The sequence below is a fragment of the Manis pentadactyla genome, chromosome 14 (genome assembly GCF_030020395.1).
Source record: "Manis pentadactyla isolate mManPen7 chromosome 14, mManPen7.hap1, whole genome shotgun sequence".
NCBI lineage: Eukaryota > Metazoa > Chordata > Mammalia > Pholidota > Manidae > Manis > Manis pentadactyla.
The window spans coordinates 90,050,002-90,068,924 of NC_080032.1; the positions used below are offsets into that span (position 1 = coordinate 90,050,002).

Consider the following 18,923-nt stretch of genomic DNA (forward strand, 5'->3'; position numbering starts at 1 on the left):
CAGCCATAACGCAGCACAGAGTGCACATCATTAACCACGGATTTGAGAGCCACGGCGCACTCCGTGGGGTTCCCTAATCAGTCCCCTAGGGCTCGCCCCTCTGGTGATTTACCCCACTCTGTAAGCAGGCTCCCATTCTCTGCAGTGGGGACTTTCTGTACTGGGTTTATAATCAGATAATTAAGCTCATTCTGCATCCTTCCCTTGGAGCAACTCTGTGAGGCTGTCACCCAACCTACCCTCAAGTCCTCTCCGACAGGCTCTGGACCCTATAGTTAATGACAGGCACACACCTGCCATGGAAGGAATTCATTACCAAATGGATCAGTTGTGAAATGGTACACAGCTGGGAAAGAAAGGAGGGCGGGAGGGTAGCAGGAAGCGAGAAAAGATGCCAGGAGAGGGGGGTGGGAGGGGAAGGACAGGAGCGGAAGACAGAGAGCGTCTTCCCCCTGCCTTCCCGTGGGGTTTGTTTACGTGGCCTCAGCTCATTAGAGTCTCTAGTGCCAATGAACTGCTTTCTGGATGGATTAAAGATTTTTTTTCCCTTTTCAGAAACATACAATTTTTAAAGCTAGTTAACTGCTCTAAAAAATGTCTTTCTAAAGGAAAATCCATATGCTATTCTCACTTACAAAAATATCAGTTAGTTTACCTAATAAATAAATTAAAACTAGTAAAAATTTTAAAACACCAAATCTGAAGATAAAAGATGTGGATTTGAATCCTGGGTTACTGTTTGCTGCCTGGGAAAATGATTTAGGGCAAACATTTGACTCCCAAACTCCTCAGTTTTTTCAGTCACAAAACAGGAGATTATAAACAGTGTCTGCATCACAGGGTGGCTGGGCGAAATGAGATAACCGTACGTGGAAAGCATTTTAAATGCCAATGAAGAACCACATGGTTATTAGTAATTGGTGCTATTTTTATTATAGCCCCAGTGACAAACAACAGAAGGAAAGAAGGATACAGAACAGACAAAATAGAGAAATCACTTGTTTTCATTAAAAGTTATACCCACATTACTCTGTACATGGGCTAGAACGTCCTGAAACACAGAACAAGAAAGATGGTGGCAGAGGCATCACCAAGCATAGGATGGTATTAAAGAGACAAGAATGGGAGGAGATACGGTTTCTTTTGATGTGATGATTTTAAAAAAAAAGAAATTAGGTATTTGAAGCGGATATCTAAACATAATGATTTATAGTTTATGCTTGAAGGCAGGTCGAACCTGGCACACGCAGGTGCCAAACAAATGTGTGTTAGCATTTCGATCTCCACACTTAGCTGGCATTTACTAAGCACCTTCTACATGCCAGACATTTGATGTTCAAAGGAATCGATTTGCAAATTGTAGATAGAATTCAAATCTTAGGTAAAAACTAAGTGTTCAGGAAAATCAATGCTGAAGGTAGGGGAATTTCTGGGATTTGTGGTCCTTTTAATATGCATGCCGTTTATCAGTACACATATAATTTAACAAATATGACTGTCACAAATGAGTAGATTCCCTTTCTTGTACTATTCAAAATAATTTTTTAAAGGCCAAAACATACCAGTTTAAAACAACTGAATCCCTTTTTTAGTTATAAAAACCAATATGCTGATTAGACTTTCCTTCACGATATAAATACAATTCAATAAGCTTGATTCTTGTCCTGAATAATTCCTTAGTGACGGGGTAGCCTAAAAGTGGCCATCTGTTCACAGTATCTAAGCATTTCAAGTCATCAATAAACAAGTACTTCTTAAACTCTACATTGTCTCAATTTTAGAAGTTTGGGAAAATTCAGGGAGAATGAATAAGCCGTCTATGAAACAAGATACATTATATGCAAGATAATAATATAGTATATAATGAAGCATATCAGAATGGACAATTGGATATAAGCCAGAACAGAACAGGGTGCTAATTCTTCAGTCAGATAAAAAAGTAGATTTTGAGAAAAATCAAAATAGGTTTGAGAAATTAAATCTATGTGTATTTAATTCATCAAAAAAATCTTCCCAGAAAAAATAAAAGTTAAGCAATCTGGAAGGATCATTAAATCATGGGTAGTCAGACCAAAAAGGAAAAGGGACGTCTGTCAGACGTCTGAGTTTACTGTAGAGACCACAACAAAGTGCCACGAACCGGTGGCCCACAGGATTCACTGTTTTGCAGTTCTGGAGGCTGACAGTCCGGCATCAAGGTGCCAGAAGGCCGCTCCCTCCGAGGGCTGTGAAGGACGGCTTGTTCCATGCCCCTCACCGGGCTCTTGGTGCTTCGCTGAGAATCACTGGTGCTCCTGCCTTGAGGGTGCCTTATCCCCACCTCTGCCTTCAAGTTCATGTGACAGTCTCCCCATGTGTGTGTCCAAATCCCCCGATTTTATAAGGACAATAGACATACTGCAGTAGAGGTCCACCCGTATCCAGTATGACCTCATCCGAACTAATTACATCTGCAACACTTCTATTTTCAAATAAGGTCACATGCATTAGGACTTCAACACATGAGTTTTTGAGGGACACAATTCAACCACAACAAACATGAACCATCATGAGCAAAGGAAATGAAGAAGACAGCTGAAGATGACCTGCTGAAAGATTCACGGGTGCACAGCTGTGACACCAAACCTTGGGACCCGGCCAAAGGGGTCTGAGCTCCATATGTTGAGCAACAGGAAGGCACTGTGGGCTCTCAGACAGAAGGCATGGTGTGTGGGAGACATTAGTGTGGACAAGTGGGTCCTGGTCGGGTAAGTGGAGGGGGCAGGACACTAGAGAGAGGATCACTAAATAGGTGATGTGAAGTAAAAAATACGACCGGGCAGTGGCAATCAGAACAAGATTAAAGGAGTCCAACAGAAACTCGTCTGTCAGAAAAAAGATTATTCTTTTGGGGGATTCAGATTATACCAAATCATTTCCTATATATTCTTGTTAATTTGAAGAAATTAACAAAATATCTCACAAACATACTCCAGAGTTCATTAACCAGGTATCAATTACAATTTTGGTAGTTATGTGTAAAATGCAACTATTTAAATGATTCACTCATGCGAAATTATTTTCCAGCTCTTGGTGTAAGGCTCAAGGCTTGGACAGCAACAATGCTAGTGATTTTATGGAGTTTGGGGGTCAAGAAAAAGCTTCTTCATCATTACACACTTTGGGCCTGACCCAGCCATGATTCCTGGTAACTACTGTGAACTAGAGAGAGAAACTTACCAAATGAATGATTTCTAAAGACACTCTCTAAATTGGACAAGAACAGACTCTTAGAGTAATAGAACAGAACAGAGAGCCCAGATATCAGCCCACGCATATATACTCAAGCAATATATGATAAAGGAGCCATGAATATACAGTAGGGAAAAGACTCTTCAACAACAGTGCTGGGAAAACCAGAAAACTACATGCAAGAGAATGAAATTGGGTTACTGTCCAACTCCATACCCAAAAGTAAACTAGAAATGGATCAAAGATCTAAATGTAAGACATGAATCCATAAAACTCTTAGGAGAAAACACAGGCAAAAATCTCCTGAATATAAGCATGAGCAATTTCTTTCTGGACAAATCTCCCTGGGCAGGGACACAATATCAAAAAAGAACAAGTGAGACGACATCAAACTAAAAGGCTTCTGGACAGCAGAGGACACCATCAGCAGAACAAAAAGGTACCCTGCAGTGTGAGAGAATATATTCATGAATAATTCATCCAATAAGGGGTTAACACCCAAAACATATAAAGAACTCATACAACTTAACACCAAAAAAACACAAATAACCTGATTAAAAATGGGTGGCCTAGCTGAACAGACATTTTCCAAAGAAGAAATCCAGACGGCCAACAGGCACATGAAAAAATGCTCGACATCACTAATCATCAGGGAAATGCAAATCAAAACCACAATGAGAGATCACCTCACACCAGTCAGAATGGCCACCATCCAAAGGATAAGAAATAACAAATGTTGGCAAGGATGTGGAGAAAAGGGAGCCCTCCTACCCTGCTGGTGGGAATGTCAAGTGAAGCATCCACTATGGAAAGCAGTATGGAGATTCCTCAAAAACTAAAATTAGAAATACTATTTGATCCAGTAATTCCACTTGTAGGTTTAACTGAAGAGAACAAAATCCCTGATTCTAAAAGACCTATGCACCCCTATGTTTACTGCAGCACTATTTATAATAGCCAAGATATGGGATCAACCAACAAGCCATCAGTAGCTGAATGGATAAAGAAAATGTGGTACATATACACAATGGAATACTATTCAGCCATGAAAAAGAAGGAATCCCTGCCATTTGCAACAACATGGATGGACCTAGAGGATATTATGCTGTGTGAAATCGGCCAAGCAGAGTAAGATATATACCGTATGATTTCACTCATGTGTGGAATCTAAAAACAAAGCAAGCAAAGCAGCAGCAGACTCACAGACACTAAGCAGGGATGGGTGGTTACCGTCGGGGAGGGGAGGGGATAGAGGGGCACAAAATTTCAATTATGATATAAATTAATTACAGGGATTAAAGTACAGCATAGAGAATATAGTCAATAATAGTTCTGTAATATCTTTCTTTGTTGACAGACAGTAACTACACTAGTTGGGGTGAGGATGCAATAATGTAGATAACGTCTGAATCACTATGTTGTACACTGGAAAACAATATAATATTGTGTATCAACTATACTTCAAAGAAAATAATAAAACAATAAATAAATACAATGGAATGCAAAGATGGTCCTAACAATGTACAGTGGAGTATCAAGAAGGAAGATACAATCAAAATATCAGAAGCTCCCACTATTTCATTTAAAGTGAAGATATGTAGCTAAGAACCATTCTGGGAAACAAGATGTTCAACTTGATCTTTGACTTTCATAGATTATATGTATTGACAAGAGACCAGATAAAGGGGAAAGTACTAAAAAGATTCAGCAAGAATCTACAGGGAACAAGGGACATTGAACAGAGATGAATCTATAATTTTTAGAAGAAAATATGATAAACACATTGTTCATAAGAAACGTGTAGACCAATGCACTTCCAGATATTTTAGACCCTTTATACCTAAAAGCTGGACAAGCCATAAGTCATCAAATCCTAGTACTAGACTGCAAAACTCACTTAAGAACAAGAAGTTACATCTGCTTGTCTGAGACACTGGGGGGCCTAGGGGGAGAGAGAACTTAAAAGAGAAAAGGGGGTGGGGAATTAAAGCCCTTCCTTAGGCCCACCCCTAGGCCACAGCTTCTTCCTTCCCTTCATAAACAAACACCTGGAAAGATCCATTTTTCCCATTAGGAAGCATTCAATCGCTCCAAACCGGCTCTCGTCACCACCTGCGCACCCAGATGGCCCTACATCCTCCATGCCGCCCACAGCGCCTTCATGGAACCCCCTTGTCCTGGCGTCTGTGACACCAGCCTCTCTTCTCCGTCTGCTCACCTCTCAGCCACGACTCCACTGTCTCCATCACCGCATTTCCTTCTCTATAAAATGCTCAAGTTCTCGAGTTTACCTGAACTCTCTAGGCAATTTCTTTCATGCCCTCAGCTACTATTTATATGCCAAGGAATCCAGATTTTATGCACAACTGAAATGCTGATGTCCACACCAAGCATCTGCAGCTGGTTGCTGCCCATGGGTGACCCCGAGGCACTAGCAGGGCACGATGATCTTCCCAGCCAGTGTGTCTCCTAAGTGACCAGCACCAGCGCCCGCCTAGTGCTCAGCCCAGAAACCTGGATGCTGACCCTGAGACCGCCCTCCTCACCTCCTACCATCACTGGGTCAGAACTGTGTCACCTCGCAAATGCTCTTGAATCGCCCACATCTCCATCTGCACTCTTAGTGCCACCCACCACCATCTCCCATCAGTGGTCTCCCACATCCACTAGCCTGAAGTGGAAGTGATTTATTTGAAACACAAATATAACCAAGACTCCTCTGCTTAAAACCTTCCATCGCCGCCACCACCACCTTGCTCTCAGCATTAAAGCCTGAGTCTTGCTGCCTTTCAAGGTTCAAGCCCTGCTTCCCATCTGCAGCCCCTTCCCTTGCCCTCTGCCTTCCTTCAGTTCTTACAAAGTGCTTCTTTCCACCCCAAGGCCTTGGGCTTGGCCGGTTCCTCCACCAAGGAAATTGCCTTCTCTTGCACCCTTACGTCTATGCCTCGCTGGTCTTTACCTCATCTTCAGGGCTCAGGGAAAACCTCCTCTTTAAGCACTACCACCCAGATGGGACCCCCATTAGCCTGTTTCTTTTTTAGGGTACTTCCACATGTGCAGTTAAATGCTCTTTGGTGTAATGATCTGCTTACTGTCTTTCTTGCCTGAGAGACTATCCCTCACGTATATCTTATTAACTGCTTCCCTTCTAGCCTAGCCTTGGGCAAAGGAGGTATTCAATAAATACTTGTCAAACTAATGCCAACATTCGCCAGTGCTACTTCAACCCTGATCAAGTGAACTGTGGTAAAAATCAATAGTCTCAATTACAGTCATGCCATTAAAACAACCTCATGGATTTTTAAATAAAATTTATTTTACTAACAAATTATCCCTTGCTTATTTTTTTATATAACGATTCTAATTTCTTAGAGGATCAGAACTCTAAGACCAGCCGATTGATATCATGTACAACTGCATAAAAATTGTTTTTAAAATGTTGCTTCTAAGAAGTCCAAACATCCTTGAAGTTAGCAACAGCAATAACGAAAGGAAAAGGAAACCAAATGTGATCAGATACTGTAAAACCTGTTAATGTGAATAACAAATGAGTAAGTACATCCTCATGTATAAAAAATTCAAGATCTCTAAAATAAACCACGGTTTTCCAATATTTGCTTAACTTTTGAAGATTATATCTTAAATGACAAGTAGATAACATGGAAGAAATATACAAACCATTTTTCGGTATGATCCATTCAGGATGGAAAACAGCTGTCAATCTGTGCTATACATAAATTTGTAGATAAAAATAGTGATCTAGTCTTTACAACTAAATCAATTTTCAATAGGTTACATTGATAAGTAATTTCCTCTGAATCTCTGGCCTCTTCCTTTCAGTTCTTTCATGTCTTAATAAATGGCAACACCATCCACATGTTGCTTGAACTCCAAACCCCGACCCCCTCCATCCCTCGTGCATTTTCCTCCCATAAGTATCTGCAAGTGCTGTTGGCTTGGCTTTCAAAACACGCCTCTCTGCCCTCTCATCACATCACTCCCTTGACCCAGAGACCCCCAGCATCTTTGCGGGACCACTGCACAGCCCTCCCGCTGGTCTGCCTGCTCACACATCTGTTCTGCCCGCCACACCCAGACCTCGGCTCATCTGACATACTGCAGCCAGAGCTGTCCTTCCCAGAGCAGGTCTGAGCATGTCGCTCCCCTGCCTGGCACAGACCGAAAACCCCTACAAGCCTCTCTATCTCATTCTGGCCCCTACCTGATCCTCCTGTTACCCTTAAATGACACATCTGAGCATCACATTACTGCTCTCTTATTCTAGGGCGTCTGCTAGCTCCCACTTAGGCTCTTTCTGCTTGCTATGACTTCTGCCTAGAATGTCCTCTTCTAAGCCTCTCAACACTCCTTCCTCATCCCCAAGCCTCAGGTCAACAGTCAGCCATCCCCCATCAAGCCCAGAGGCTGTCCCTGACCATCCCAGTTAAACTCATGCCCAACCCATCTCCCTCACATCAACCTGTTTTTTTTTTCTTCCTATGATTTATTACCACCTGAAACTGCCTTTTCTGTTTCTATGGTTACCTGCTTATTCTCTGTCTTCCCCCTAACCAGGAAACTCACCAGCCTTATCCACCCTTTACTACCCAGTGCCTATGCTTGGTCCATAGCAGGCGCTCACTGAAGACATATTATGTGTACAAACACACTCAACAACAAAAATGCAGCTCAAAATAGAAATTAGCATAAATTAAGACTCAAAAACAGGCAGCCCAGGACTTTCATCATGGGGTCCATACATGCACTCTGCCAGCACCACTGGGCCTCATTATACGTAGGGGGTCTCAAATATTATTATATAATTTATAAATTAATTGTAAGTCAATTATTTCAATCTATTTCTTATGAAAAACCTTTCCAAAAAGTAAGTTTAAATCTATTTCTTATGAAAAACCTTTCCAAAAAGTAATTTCAAATAAACCTGCATTATGAATCGGGAAAGGAAGCCGTATGGCCTTCGTTCGGAACAAAGGGAACAGTCTCTAGGACTCAATGGGAAGCTCGTAAAGAGACGCTCTGGGGAAAAATGGTCAATTTAAAAAATGAATTACAATATTTAAAGTGGAGAATTTACACTGAAAGCTAAGAGAAACGATGGGAATTCATTTCCCAAGACCAGTCGGTCACCGAGCGGCTAAGCAGAGGCTGTGCGTCTGCACCTTGCCGGTGGACGGTCTCCAGGGACCGAGGCACACTCTGGACGTTTGGAGAGGGGAAGTCTAGGACCCTCCAGATGCCCAAGCTCCATATCAGGGTTCTTACTTGGAAGGCCCGGTAGCTAGGCACATAATTAATGAGAATGGTTCAAATCTGTGCCTCAGGGAAATCATGCATCACTACATCCCCCGGACCCCTGGGACCTCCATGAGCAGTCCAAGCCGCCGTGCTTGGAGTCCGTGGGCTTCCTCGCTGTATCTGGGCTGTTTCCATGAAAGAATAAACTGCCTAGGATATTAATGAAGACTTAAAAAAATAACCAGGAATCTATTTACTCCACTGGAGCTATTTATTAAATACCACAGAGCATGAATAAAACCACTGGGATTACTTGTAGTAGCAAACAAAAATAGCAGTGGGCACATTATCTCCTTGTAATTGATTGCCTTTGTTAGACAATATTTTCTGGAAAAATCTGACTCCAATTCTAACTGCAAGCCACAGTAATCGTATCAATATGGGAACTATCTGAATATCTAATTATGAAATAAAGAAGGCAATTTCACAGTGAAAGTATTGTTTTAATTCAAGAAACCAGCCATATTAACTTATCAGTCTGACATGCAGCAGATAGCTAAAAAACTTTAATTGGAAAGATAATTATTCTTAGCTGATTAATATGCTTCAAATTAAATTCACTGCTTTTAATGGGCCCATCAACTTGACAACCTGGGAAATTAATAAATTTTGCATGCAATAATCCTAGGCAGTTTATACAGCTGAGCTAGACATCAATACAAGGGTTACCTTCACAGTACGCATGGTCCTCTCGGAGCGCCCTGAAGCCATCTCGACAGCTACAAACGGCCCTGTCATTCAGATTTCTGCAGACAGAATTCTCCATGCAGTCATGCCTTTCAGAACAAAAGTCATAACCTACAGAAAAAAAGAAATTTGTGGAGGTAAATGAACTATGATAAAGCAAATAAACTTGGTCCACGTAAGTAATATCTTCCTTTGATTTAGAAGCTATTTTTCCCTAAATAACTTTTGTACCTGTATCTCCATCTATTGTTTATAAAACCATATGCTATATGTACCAAAAAGGTTTTCTTTACTTTTAACTCAGTTACTTCCTACCTCAAGTTAATCTTATATACCTTTGTTTCTGACTTCTTAAGTGCTTTCTAGTGCCTCGTAGTCTAATTATAGTCTCCCAAGTATCTGAAACAAAGAAAGATTATTGGAGCCCAGAAGGCAGTTTCACAGTAAAGAAGATAACATAGTAAGAAAGTGACCTGAGAACTGGGGGTTAAACATTATAAATAACTATGGGTAATACAGACCAGGTCAGATGAAAGGTGTACTTTGGGTATTTAAGAAGTGAAATAGTCTGGCATCCTTAAAAAAAAAGTCAAAACATGTTCAAAAATGAAAATTATATCATTTTAATCTAATTTTCTTTAGAAATCTGCAAGACAAAGTATGTCCAGCCAAAAGAAGAAGAAGATTTTCATGAATTACATGGGTTTCACAGATTCCAGAGTCTTTATGAGAGGAAAGAAAAATGGAACAATTTATAAACAGTGACACCAATTATGTGTAATTTCTCAGAATATCTTTTTCCTGTGTGAATCCCCTGTTCAAAGATCACCTAAGATGCTAAAAAGGTTGGGCTCTGGAATCCATATTTAACGGAAATTACATAATTACACACCTCAAACGATTTTCAAATTGCCTGATGGATAAGTTATCTATCCAGTTTTACATTGTCTCATGAATCATTATTTCAGTCCATATACAAAAGAAGACTGATAGAATATATTCCATGTAGTTCAGAATAAACTCAGCTGCCTGTAGCCTGAAAAGACTTTTACTTAAGCAAATCAGAATGATGGAAATTCTACACTGGCATCTTATTTGTAGCCAAATGCCCACAGAAGGCTGAGGCTCACTCAGGGAGGGCGGGCTGAGCTTCAGCACAGCCAGCAGGTGCATGCTGGTCCCGCCCGTGGCCAGGGTCTGTCGCACTGAACGGTGTCCCCAGGACTCTTCCAATACCGCCCTGGAGTTAAAATATATCCCCCACGAAAGGCAACTACGACACTTAGCAAAATATTGTTTACATGACTTAATAAGCCTCCAGAAGGACGATGTTCTTGAAATGGTATTAATAAATAGCATAGAAAAAATCAAATGAATTAGTGATTTCTACAAAAATAAAATAGAACAAAGGTATATGCCAGAAAAATAGTCAATAACAGCATTTAAGTCACTTTACAACTTAACATTTCTTGACAAGTCTTCACAATTTAAATTCTCATGATTAAGGCTAAACGTTTAGAAGTAAAAAAGAGTTCATTCTTACAAGGAGAAGTTAAAAACATTTTCCCCTAAGATCTCCGTATTTCCTTCTTTGTCATGTGGCTACACCGAGCCACATTCTTCAGAGGTATTCTACTGTCTTTGTACAATGTCTGAGGGGGGATAATTTCAGCTAAAAAGTCATCTTCATTCTCTATCCCAAGAGCACAGCATATTGTCTATCCACTCCAAAAAAGCCATGTCATATTTATTGTAAGTTAAAACAAAGTTACTAAAACAACACTGGTCCACTCCTTAAGATACACAGAGAATTGGGATCGTGTTCTGAATCTTAGTATAACCTGAAATGTTTCCAACTTGTAGAGGCCGGTGGCTCTGAACAGGTACAGTTCCTAATGCATTTTTATTTTCTATCACGTTTATATTTTACAAAACTGTCCTCCAACTTTTTACTTTGCTGCATTTTCCCTCCTCCCATTTTTCAGACTCCGCCCATCTATGCCCTCACTGTTCACCCGTGTGTCGCCTCTGTTACATCCCATCTCCAGACCTGCGTGAGTGGCGGGGAGACCCCTCAGCCGGGCATCACACATGACGCACACACCGTGCAGGGTCCAACTGCCGCGATGCCCCGACCGTGAGACACAGTGCGATCCTCCCTCCACTGCTTCAGGTTCAGCAAAGGAGCACCTTACTTTTTATCAGATTGGTTTTTTTTATTAACCCAGAGACTTGAAAACTGAAAATTTCGTCAATCAAATTCTAATTTACTCTAAACAATGTCAGACAGCTATTTTGATTTATTATCACAACAAATAAACTGACTGAATCTATTAGTGGTTTTACTTAGATACAAAATGCCAGGGTCAAAAGGCTCACTATTGAATTTAGAAAATTCAGACCCAATTAAAGTGGGTTGTTTCCAATCCATAGGGAATAACTTCAAAAAATCAGAGTTGAATAACTTCAATAAACTGTATTTCTATCACCTTCACAGTTGCATTCCTACTCATGTGTGCCTGAATTTTGGAGTTGGAAGACCTGGAGTTATATCTGATCTCTACCACTTACTGGCTATGAAAACCACTAGCTGTGTAAGTTAATTAACCTTTCTAAACCTTCAGATTTTCTCATCTGTAAAATTACGATAATATCCACCTTGCAAAAATGTAAGGTTCAAATGGGATCACCTATGTAAGAGCATAACAGTGTAAGAATTGTTAGTGATCAAAACAAGAGTATTACTAAAAAGCAACAAACCAAATATGTCGAGGTACCTATCCTAGGAGAAAACTGGTATTTGGTGTAGATGGACGGATCAGCGATCTGACACAGTCTAGCCCCTCTTCTACCTCTTCCTTTGGATTTCATCCGAAGGATCTTGTAAGCTTTTCAAGATTGTGTGGAGTTCTGTGTCTTTTACTAAGTGCAGATCTTTCTATAAAATATTAATATGTATTTCTCTATAACTGGTTGTATAGGAACGGGTGGACACAAAAGGTTATGAGCAAGAACAATGTAAAGATTATACACAATAACCAGGAGAAAGAGAAAATAATAATTTTGAGATGAATATGTGTTGGTCTTGCCTACAAGCATCTCTTCCTCAATTTTGTGGAAAGAAAACCCAACCGCATCATCCTTTGGATGAACCCCGCTGTCAGCCCCCCGCAGCCCCCTGCACTCCCCGCACCCCCAGCACCCCCAGCCCTCCCCACAACCCCCATCCTCCCAGCGCCCCCCACTGGAGCCCCACCCCCCACCCCATGTCCCCCGCACCCCCCATGCTCCTGTCCTGCTTCGGTGGGTTGGATTGGCTGTTTTATCACTCGCACCTAAAAGAATGCTAACGTATTTAGGATAGTTTGCTAGATGACGGATTATCCTGATCTTCCCAAAGGGTGGTTCATGTACATGGAGAACATTTTTTTAAAAGTACTGACAGCAATAACAAATAATCCCATTATTTCGTGGGTACCACTGCTTAGGCATGAAACTAATTTTTTTTAAAAATGAGTTGACTGGCAGTAATTAATGTTATTAGTAATACCCAGAAAACAAGAACCATGAAGTCATAATTGAATGATGTGGGAAACTGTGGATTACCCAGGAGTCGACAGAGAACCATCTCCTGCACATGGACCCCCCTTCCCACCTGCAATTATAAGGCACAACGAAGCAAGGGCAGACTGAGGTGGGCCATCCGGCGAACCGGACTCGGTGGTACTGTGAGCAGGGAAGTGGGCCGCCAAGGGAGGAGAGGACCAGGAAGGGCTGCAGACAGGAGAACCACAGGGTGTCATTGCCCCATCTTTCTGGTTGGAGTCCTCCCCAATCACTGAGTCTCTGCCACGTCATGAGCTTCCTTGAAAGAGCACTCAAGGGTGACAGATGTGAAGGAGCATTTCTCCCACACCACTTCTGAGCCGCTGCAACAGAGGACAGCCAGCCGCGGGGAACTCAGGGGACAGTCTTGCTTGGACTGGATTTGGTGCCTAATGAGCCTTATTTTGGTGAACAGCTGGGTTTTCAACCACTGGCTGGGCCTGAAGCGGAAAGGTCACCACTTTAATCTCATGCTCTGCCCTCAGGGAGTATTTACCAACCTTTATTGGACAATGTGCTTTGTCAGATGTGAACACAGTGTGTTTAGCACTAGGCAGACAGGCCTGGAAACTGGAAGCCAATTTTATTACAAATGAGTTTGTCAAAATGTATGTGCAGGGGTTGACGAAATGTAAGCCTTGAGAACTTGACATTTTTTTTCTTAGTTTATAAGTCAAAGAATGCCAGGAGAACTCATTTGTTTATTCTATATATTCTTGGTCAGAAATTGAAGCAAGTTTTGTTATAAATGGTGCTAAATGTATCAAGAAAGGCCAATTCATCCAATTTCAGTTCCAGTATTCTCTAAGCCAGTGGTTCTCAATCTTGGCTGTATAGGAAAATTTATCAGAGAGGTTTTTTTTTTTAATGCTGATAGCAAGACTCCATCTATCAATTGTATCGCAATCTCAGGTGGAAGGGGTGTAGGTCAAAATACATTTTGTCATTGTATTTTAAAGTGTCATATAAACAATTTAAATATAACAATTTTTGTAGCTTTTCCATTTCTTGCTGTTTGCAAAATGCCAGGGCTCTTTTAACAGTGAATGGATGTGAGCAGGGCTTCTCTTGGCCTCTGAACGACTCTGTCTCAGCTCCGCACCCAGGTCCTGGCCTAGCTGGTCTCCTCTGACGTCAGTGCTGTTCACCTCCCTGATCCCCCAAGTCACCCCTGGACGCTGCTGGTGGGTTACCGATGGCCATAAACTTGCAACTTCCTTTTTGTGGGGGGTCTCTCTCCCCTCCCCTTGAACCTGGGTTGACTCACACCTGTGCACACCATCGGGATACAGAGAACTGATGCTACAGGCACATGTCTAGTCTGGAGGAGCCCCAAGCCACCATTTAGGAAGCCTGACTACTACTACCTGATGGAGAGAGACTGCAGGGAGAGGTCCTGGAGTTATGCGGAGCAGGGAGTCCCGGCTGTGCCCAGCCTTCCCGCCATTCCTACTAAGATGGGCCCCATTAGAGTGAGGCCATCCTGAACGTTCTAGCCCAGCCCAGCTGGGTGACCCCGGTTACCACTATGTGGGGCAGAAGGGCCCCTGTCTGAATCCCTGACCTACGATACTGCAGAAGGTAATACAGCGTGGCTGCCTAAGCCTCTGAGCTGCAGGGCAGTTTGTGACACAGCCACAGGTAAGAGCTCGAGTGTGGTCCCACTAACCAGCAGCGGAATCTGGGAGCTTATCAGACACGCAGATTCTTGGCTCGCCCCAGACCTACTGAAGCGGGGTCTGCATTCAGGAAGATCCCTGGGGTGTCTGCATGCACACTGAAGCTTGGGAAGATCCAGAATCCTTACCTGTGGCTACCAAAGAAACTCTAGGCAAGCTTCAGATTGAGAGTCCAGTTCCCAAGTCAAATGAACAAAATGAGCATTCTTGACTCATAGCAAACTCCACACATCAAATCCCCTTTGTTCCGGGTGTGGTGCAGGCCCTGTGAGGGTGCTCCTTAGCTGCTGAGCTATCCCGACAGCTCCCGCAAAGGCAGACCAAGTTGTAAACCACTCTGAGATTCCCAAAGAGCCTTCACAGACCTGAGACTCTAAGACTCTTAACTGAATGGATGGAAGGAGGTAAAAAGAAACACCTGACTAAAAAGTGGGATGGGGAGGACCTTGTGTCTACTTTTAACAGATTAAGTTACAAGGAAATAAAATGCTGCATGTATTATAGTTTCTTTGCGTTACTTTTTTCTACTCGAGCTTTGTTTTGCATCAACATAAGGCCATTATTTGAACAAGAGCTAAGCAGCTCATTCAGGGCGGTTTGTTACACAGCACAATTCCGACAGGTCTGAGCGCCAGCTACCCCCTCGAAGTTATGCTAGGTGCTAAGGATACAGACACGAAGGTAAGACCCGGCCTGCCTTCAGGGTGCAGCCCAGTGAAGGAGATGGACCCGCAAATGTGTAATCTCAGTGAAATACACATGGTCCCCAACTTAAAATGTTTCGATTTGTAATTTTTCAACTTTACAACGGCATGAAAGTGATACACATCAGTAGAAATGATACTTTGGATTTTGAATTGTGATCTTTCCTGAGCCGGTGATGTGCAGTCAGACCCTCCCTCGTGATGCTGGGCGGGGCGGCCGCCGCGGCTCCCAGGTGGCCAGGCCATCACCAGGGCCCGCAGCCGATGGATGCATTTCCAGCCTTTCTGCACCTGATTTTTACTTTCAGCACAGGATTCAATACATTACATGAAAATCAGCACTTTATTATTAAATAGGCTGCATGTGAGACAGCTGTGCCCAGTGCGGGTTCAGGTGAGCGTTCTGAACACGTGTGAGGTGGGCTGGGCCGAGCTGTGATGTTCAGGAGGTTAGGTGTATTAAATGGATTTCCAACTTAGAATGGGTTTATTAGGACATAACCTCATCATAAGTCAAGGAAGATCTGTACAGGAAATGCATATAATTTCGTGACTGGTAGGTATCTTAAAGAATTTCAAGTAATCATCCTTTAATGTCTGAATAATAAAATAGTAAATTTAGAGCCTTTAGTAATAGGAAGTCTCTGCCTCTGAGGCAGCCCACTGCATTTCTGAACAGCTCAACTTCACTGCTCCCTTATGTTTAGCTAAAAACTAGGTCCCTCTTCTCCCTGAATCTGGGCTAACAACCACAGGACATGCAGAACCAGCAGTACCTGTCTGATGGCCCGTCTGTTCTCTGTGTACAGAGGCCTCTATGTGGAGAGTGGGACTGAGAAGACAGATCCAAAGTGATCAAGATGGAAATTATGCTAAGTCCGTTGTAAACACAAACTGAAGAGAAATGAAAGGAGAAGCAGAAGGAAGAAAGAAGCCAATAAGATAAGCGTACCCTGTGTAAGTTTCTTCAGCGGGGTCGTCCGACTCAGAAGCAGCACACAGACCGAAGTTCAGAGCCAGTGCTTGCTCAGGTGTGGGACACCCGCAGGACGCCTGGGGCGTCGCAGTGTTGATGCCACAGCTTTAATCAGTATTTTGTGACTCCCTACTGAGTGCTAAATTAGGAAAGCATTTAGGGAAATAAGCTCCTTATAGGGACTTCTATTTCATGTACTGGACATAGCCTCCTAGAATGACTCAGGCACATAGATTTCATTTCACAAAACAGTCTTACCTTTACAAACTTTGCAACAGCTGTGGGACAGGGTAATCTGATGAGACTCTGCGCAATCCAAGACGGGGCAGCCTGGACTCTCAGCCAGCTTCATGCTTTGGTCCTGTCAGACAGCAGAAAACAAAGGCTTCAAACCTCTCCACTAGGACCTACTAAGAAGTTTCCAGATCCAGAGTCCGAGAGGGCTCTTCTGAGATGAGGGCAGAATTGCCATCCTGAGACCCTCTGCACAGGCCACAAGCTTGCTTGCTAAGTGACATCGCATCACCACTGGGAATGGCTGTGCACCACACTGCGGCCGTGCCTGCACCGTGCCGGACATCTGGGTGGTCCGAGATTCCTGCTAGTTCTACAGCATGCTGCACACCCAGGTGACACCACGGCAGAGACACAGCTTGAAACAGATCCACAGCACCCGTGGAAACAGCTGCAAGTAAAACCGAGCTTCTAAATATTCTCATTCAAAGTTCTCTAAACTGTTGGAGATTCTCAGGAATGTTGGGAATCCACAAAATGGTACGGAGAATGGAAGTAGAATTTATGTCCATTGTGAATGAATGCTTTGTATATTTTCTGGCATGCAATTAGCACTTAGAAGTATTTCTTGAATGAATGAATAAATCAATATAAAATGACTATAGTTCAAGCAACCAAAATCCTTCTCAAGGAGAAACCAAAATACAAAACACTTCTCTGATAAAAGCAAATATCCAGCTTCTATACTGTAAACCTCCAATCTCGAAAAAGCAAGGGTCATCAACGATGTCCTACTATACTTACCAGCATGTAAGTAATAAAGAGCTGTTGGAACTCATGGGCTTCCATTTTAATATTGCTCAACAGCTTAGATTCTGAGATGCCACTTCTGTAAGTACCCCTTTTACAGAACAAGTACTCATTTTAGCATCTCCCTCTCCCTGGCTTATCCGTGGAAAGGACCTTCTCTAAATCATCAAAATCTCTTATCAGGAGAGTGGCAGGTCACGTATACAGAGAAGTCAAATGCTAGTCTTCCTTCAGTTTGACAGTAATATCCATTCTGGTAATCTTATTTTCACATCCACAGGGTTTCTCTGTTACTATTAAAGTCACAGGCCCCCAGAACATGTGTTCAAGGCCACAAAACTGACAGTGAAGGAACAATAAAGGACTGAGATTGGCAGCCCAGGAAATGGGAGCATGACAGGGCTGTCAGTTACGCACAGGTGTGAACACAGGGGCTAAGGGGCCTCAAGGGAGAAGAAGCAATGGAAGCCCTTAATGTCAAGAACTACGAAAGCTCATGCTAATCCCGCAGAACTGTGCTGTACCATCAGCAGCCTCTGGCCACACGACGCTTTCAACACCGTAAATGTAAAATGCAGACACCATTTTGAAGGCTTAGCATGACAAAAGACTTTAAAATGACTACATGTTAAAAGTGGTAATACTTTGGCTATATGGGGTTAAACATGGAAAATTTAGCCCAATAAAAATTACGTTTGTGACTTGTATGATATTTTTTATTGGTCAGCACAGTTTTAAGAGGTTAGGGAATGGCGTCTTTTGTTTGAGTAAAAAACGGTAATATTTATTACTTGCTTAATATTTACCAAGTACCTGCCTCTACAGGCTCCTCTCTAAACCAATTTTTAAAGTGAAATCATTTTATTGCTATTTTAAAATCAAGTGGGCAACTACCCCAGCAAATTTCTATACCATAATTATCAATATTATGGAACAAACTGATCAAATGAAAAGAATACACACACATACACGTTAGGGAGAAGAACTTCAAATGCCCTCAAGGTTTTTAATTAGAGTTGATATTTCAAAGTTGGAGGTTTATCATTAGAAACCAGCTGAAAAATGTTTTCCATCTTCCCTAAAGTAACTTTTCTCTGATTTCTTTGTTTCCATTTGGAGTCATTAGTGCTCACTCTAGGTCTTCCAATCATTGTATTTATCGTGGCCCTACTCCACCAAAGCCACACTGGTGTAGGGACGCTGATAATAAATCCATCCTGAAATACAGGCTCAGCAATTCATGTTAATGTTCCTATACCTCAGCTCCCTTATCTTTAAGATGGCAACCTAGACCACAGGACAGCCAGTTTAAAGCCAAAAGGAGAAGCTAGAATACTTTGGAATGGGCATGAAGAAATGAGAGCTTTCACGTTCTGGGAATCAAATCTGTCACAGTCTTGCCTCTATTGTCTCCTCCTGGTTTACCCAAAAGGACTTCCAACTTAAGATGAAGCGTACAGCTTGCTTCCGCCAGTTTATATTGGTAAAATTCTTAAGACTTTCCTTTCCCCAACACTATCATACAAATGCTCATGGTTGATTGGTGATGCTAGCAGAGTAAGCCATCTATCTTAGTTTTCTACGTAACCTATACCTCCTGAGTCATCCTCAAAACCAATGTAGGGGAGACATTTAAAGAGGAGAAGTAAGGACCAAATGTAAATGAAGCCTGAAAGCAGA

General features: G+C 42.3%; 1 protein-coding gene across 2 annotated transcripts in view; it reads right to left on the reverse strand.

Moving 5' to 3' along the window:
* NELL2 (neural EGFL like 2) overlaps positions 1 to 18,923 on the reverse strand; it is a 265,794-nt gene that overhangs the window by 141,053 nt on the left and 105,818 nt on the right. For both annotated transcript variants that reach the window (XM_036889431.2, XM_036889429.2), the window contains exons 11-12: positions 16,458 to 16,560; positions 9,217 to 9,345 (exon numbers count right to left, since the gene is read on the reverse strand). In XM_036889431.2, the coding sequence (XP_036745326.2) occupies positions 9,217 to 9,345; positions 16,458 to 16,560 (232 nt within the window). The remainder of the gene's footprint in view (positions 1 to 9,216; positions 9,346 to 16,457; positions 16,561 to 18,923) is intronic.